The sequence below is a fragment of the Propithecus coquereli genome, unplaced genomic scaffold (assembly GCF_000956105.1).
Source record: "Propithecus coquereli isolate 6110/MARCELLA unplaced genomic scaffold, Pcoq_1.0 Scaffold36, whole genome shotgun sequence".
NCBI classification, from domain to species: domain Eukaryota; kingdom Metazoa; phylum Chordata; class Mammalia; order Primates; family Indriidae; genus Propithecus; species Propithecus coquereli.
Genome location: NW_012149285.1, coordinates 6,437,778 through 6,443,114, shown reverse-complemented (window position 1 = coordinate 6,443,114; position 5,337 = coordinate 6,437,778). Strand labels below are relative to the sequence as shown.

General features: G+C 37.4%; 1 protein-coding gene across 1 annotated transcript in view; it reads right to left on the bottom strand.

Moving 5' to 3' along the window:
* Nucleotides 1-5,337, bottom strand: part of ARHGAP32 (Rho GTPase activating protein 32) — a 297,626-nt gene that overhangs the window by 235,451 nt on the left and 56,838 nt on the right. Inside the window, exons 3-4 of the mRNA XM_012651646.1 lie at nucleotides 4,852-4,943; nucleotides 3,475-3,559 (exon numbers count right to left, since the gene is read on the bottom strand). Coding sequence (XP_012507100.1) covers nucleotides 3,475-3,559; nucleotides 4,852-4,943 — 177 coding nt within the window. The remainder of the gene's footprint in view (nucleotides 1-3,474; nucleotides 3,560-4,851; nucleotides 4,944-5,337) is intronic.

Here is a 5,337-nt window from a genome sequence, read left to right as displayed (position 1 = left end):
CAGTCCGTGGAAAAATTGTCTTCCATGAAAACTGTCCCCGGTGCCAATAAGGTTGGGGACCGCTGTGCAACTTAGTTAATGGTAACTAATGTGTCCCTCCTGATGGTATCTGACATAGGCTGAACCCAGCCAGAAGTAGAGGGCAAGGGAACCTGGGAAATGTCGTATGTAGAGACCAGTCTCCCAAGGCACAGAAGGCAGGAGAAAACTGGCTGGAAAATGGATTTTGCAGGAGAGGTGTGCCAAACACAGCAGTAGTCAACAAAGAAAGAAGATTCTAGAGTGGACTGGCAAGGTGCAGCTGAGCTGGTTTCTTCTGAACCACCCCTACCCTCCAAACTCCAGAAGCCTCCTGGTCAATCAACACAATCCTGAAAAATCTCATTCATCTGCCTCATATAAGAAGGATCACAAACTGAGTTGGTATCATGTCTTTTTTCTGCCTGAGAAGTAGTGGAATGTTTACAGGTTTGAAGTGAGTACAATGGGGAAGTGAAAAATAGAATGGCTCTCTCTAAAATCAAGATTACAGGTCTATTCTGGTAGAAATTCTACCATGTCCCCCTGTGAGAATTAGACAGAGTCCTCCGATCAAGAGGACTAAACCCTAATAATTGGCATTTAACAAAATCTCAGAAGATAGAACTAAACCCAGCTGAGTAACTACTGTCTGTTCCTTACTCACATCCTCAATGCACCCATTATAAACTTTTCACACAAAAAATAATAAAAGTTCAGAACCATGCTATTGTTTAGGACAACTTTGTTCACCTCATAAAGGAAATGAAACCCAAAGAAACTGAGCTACTTGCCCAAGGTCACAAACTTCCCAAGCAGAAAGGAAATCAGAATCTATATTTGTTAACTAAAGCCAGTGTTTTCTCTATTCCACTAACCATGCTTACCATTAACCATTAACAGTTCTGTTTTTATGTCAGACTCATTAAAGAATTCCCAACCTAGCATAATATCAACATTTAAATATTAGGTTGGTACAAAAGTAATTGTGATTTTGGCACTGTTGAAATTTGCCATTTGATATTGGAATACATTCTTAAATAAATGTGGTTATGTTATACCTCATTTTAACATGCATTTCTCACATCATATTTTTTTGCTAATGACTTATTACTTGCTGTTTATTTTATATTTATTTTGGACTATGGAAATGATGTTAGACAAAAAGCAAATTCAAGTGATTTTCTTATTCGAGTTCAAAATGGGTCGTAAAGCAGCGGAGACAACTCGCAACATCAACAACATATTTGGCCCAGGAACTGCTAACGAATGTACAGTGCAGTGGTGGTTCAGTAAGTTTTGCAAAGGAGACGAGAGCCTTGAAGATGAGGAGCGCAGTGGTCGGCCATGGGAAGTCGACAACGACCAACTGAAAGCAATCATCAAAGCTGATCCTCTTACAACTACACAAGAAGTTGCTGAAGAACTCAACGTTGACCATTCTGTGGTCATTTGGCACTTGAAGCCAATTGGAAAGGTGAAAAAGCTCGATAAGTGGATGCCTCATGAGCTGACCAAAATAAAAAAAAATCGTCATTTTCAAGTGTTATCTCCTCTTATTTGTACGTAACAGCAACGAACCATTTCTTGATCGGATTGTGACATGCAACAAAAAGCAGGTTGTATATGACAACCTGCGATGACCAGCTCAGTGGCTGGACCGAGAAGAAGCTCCAAAGCACTCCCCAAAGCCAAACTTGCACCAAGAAAAGGTCATGGTCACCGTTTGGTGGTCTGCTGCTGGTCTGACCCACTACAGCTTTCTGAATCCCAGAGAAACCATTACATCTGAGAAGTGTGCTCAGCAAATCTATGAGACGCACCGAAAACAACAATGCCTGCCGCCAGCTGGCACTGGTCAACAGAAAGGGTCCAATTCTTCTCCATGACAACGTCCGACTGCATGTCGCACAATCAACGCTTCAAAAGTTGAACGAATTGGGCTATGAAGTTTTGCCTCATCCACCATGTTCACCTGACCTCTCTCCAACCAACTATCACTTCTTCAAGCATCTCGACAACTTTCTGCAGGAAAAATGCTTCCACAACCAGCAGGATGCAGAAAATGCTTTCTAAGAGTTTGCTGAATCCCGAAGGATGGATTTTTCTGCTACAGGAATAAACAATCTTATTTCTCAGTGGCAAATATGTGTTGATTGTAATGGTTCCTATTTTGATTAATAAAGATGTGCTTGAACCTAGTTATTAATGATTCAAAATTCATGGTCCGAAACCGCAATTACTTTTGCACCAACCTAATACTTTTCTTGTCTGGTTTTAAATCTCTAGCCTCCTATTTCTTTTCATGATGTTCACTGAAATTCCTCACAATGTTTACTGCCTCCAAGCGAGCTCATTCAACCTTGTAAAAATAAAAAACAAGCAAAGTAAGTTAATTAGAAAATAAGTTACCTACGTAAGTAAACTAAATCACTAAAATAGATATATCAAAATACTTAACATGTTGTCACAAAATGAAAAATGTATTCATTACTGTTTCCTTAATAAGCTCTTCCTGACCTAACAAATTTATCATCGTAACTGCAATCTGATGGATGCACACATTAAAGAAACACAATGTCCTTTGCTTGATGTCACATTAGTCAAGCACCGGAAATCTCTAACACTTTTTTTAAACTGTCCATTGATCTGAAATAGAAATGTCCTCCACTTTCATAAATCCTATGGGTTAAATTCATCTCACTTGTTTATGAAATAAAACTACAAAAAGAGGCACACTGTGACACAGCATCGACCCTGTCTCACGAGCTTTTTTTTTTTTTGGAGAAATGGTGGAGTTAGGGCAACCTCCAGAGGCAAAGAACCTCTCTATGTCGTGTGCAGAAATAAGACTTTTTTCTATTAGCCTAAACAAATAACAAAGAATTACTTTTGTTCCCCTGAGGAAATATAATTTTTAAAATAACCATAATCTGGTATTTTAGAAGTTTTTTCATAATTTTTTCACATTAAGTTGCCAATGAGTTATAATAAGAGCAAAGTATTTAGCTCAATGTTGGTAAGTCAGATTCAGTAATTTATATGTAAGTGGAAAGGGCAGTAATAGCCAAGACATTTCTGAAAAAGAAGAATCAAGAGAGAACACTCTAATCCACCAAATATCAAAACTCACAGTAATTAACTAAGAAAAGGTAGTACTCGCAAGGTTGCACAATTTCAGAACAGAAAGCCACAGACATGTGGACATGATACATGACAAAGGAAGAAGAAAGAACTGATTTTCCTTAACTCACATATGCTAGGGTGATGGTCAATTTTATGTGTCAATTTGGCATCAAGGTTATTCCATAGAAGAGAATAATAGTTTTCATCTCAACCAATAAGACAACAGTAGAAAAAACTACTTCAAAGTTTCATCTGTCAGATATAGATATATAGATATAGACAAATATACAGATATCTTAATTCAGGATGTAAGAAATATTGCAAATATACCTGTATGCTGCCAAACTCAACATTCTCATAATGGAAATGTGCACATTCAGCCATCTTCGGAAAGTGACCCTTAGTGAAGGGTAACCTGAAACACATGAAAATAAATAAGAAATAAGATAACGGTATAGTCAAAATTACTAAGTCTAAGGGGAAAATACAACGGATTTAAGAGCTCATGCAAGCAAAAATATTTAAAAGCACATGCATCTGAGCCACATATATCCACACAAACCCTTTCAGAAACACACTGAATCAAATGAATATTATATTTAGTGTACAGATCAAAACCAAAAACAAAAAAGCATCGCTATACCCTGTTAATCTTGACATAAATCAATGCCCACAGGAAAACTGTGCTTTCAGCAAATGTCATGGAAACTGTGAACAGCCAGCTTCTAACCAGAAGCAGCATTCTCAACACAAAATACAAAACCAGACTTTACCTGTGAATGTTGTCACAGCCCATCAGTCCTGGAGTGGCAGACCTGGACGCAGAATTAACATTTTTATCCTTGTCTCTCCTCTACTTACACATGAAATATAACTATCTAACTCTTTACCAAGTGAAAAGATGGTTTTTCTGTTTAAAACTGAATGGAGTACCTTCAGGTACAGCTTGACTATACCCTATCTATAATGCATGGGACCAGAAACTTTTGGATTTGGGATTTTTTCAGGTTTTGGAATATTTGCATATATATATATATGGAGTATCTTGAGGATGAGACCCAAGTCTAAACATGAAATTCACTTATGTTTCATATATACCTTATCCACAGAGCCTGAAGGAAGTATTATATAATATTGTTAATAAAGTTGTGCATGAAACAAAGTTTTGACTGCAAACTGTCAAATAAGGTCAGGTGTGAAAATTTCCATTTGTGGTGTCATGTAGGCAGTCAAAAAACTTTTGGATTTTAGAGCACTTCAGATTTCAGATATTCAGATTAGGGACGTTCAACCTGTATTTCACTTAACAGTCAACTCTTGGCATCTATTTTATGCTTCTCAAAGGCAAACCTGAGATCCAGCAATCTTACAACTCAAACAACAAAGACGATTTTCCTCAATGAATGAGAACATGCATTAAAGGTAACAAAAACGACATAGTTGAATTGTTCCTGTTAAACAAATGCAACATAATAGACAATGACATAAGTTGTTTCGAGAAAAAAATAAAGCATACTTTTAGATGAGTGGATAATCTGCAAAGCTATTTCAACTAGTTGTTAAGCCATAATTTAAGGATTAACAGTACAGTATGTGCACAGTAAGAGTATATTTATTAAGGAATCTAAATAAAATTTTTAAGAGAAATACAGAACTAATTTCCATTTATAGGAATTCATATAGATATCACTTTGAAGTTATACTCACTTTTTCACATGTTTGACCTTCATACTGGCTGTGCTACCACACGTCTTAAGAGTGAGATCGCCAGGAATCTCTGGAACATCCGCTCCTCTTGCCTTAAAAAAATAAAAACAAAATGTTTATGGCATTCCTTTAGTATTATTAATACTTTTTAAAAAGCATTACAGTTAATTTTAATGGTTCTGCTGACTTTGTACCAACGAAAATACATCCGAGTTTAATAATCTCTTCTTAAAATTATAACCTGAGGCCAGGCACGGTGGCTCACGCCTGTAATCCTAGCACTCTGGGAGGCCGAGGCGGGAGGATGGCTCGAGGTCACGAGTTCTAGACCAGCCTGAGCAAGAGCGAGACCCCGTCTCTACCAAAAAATAGAAAGAAATTATCTGGGCAACTAAAAATATATATATATAGAAAAAATTAGCCAGGCATGGTGGCGCATGCCTGTAGTCCCAGCTACTCGGGAGGCTGAGGCAGAAGGATTGCTTG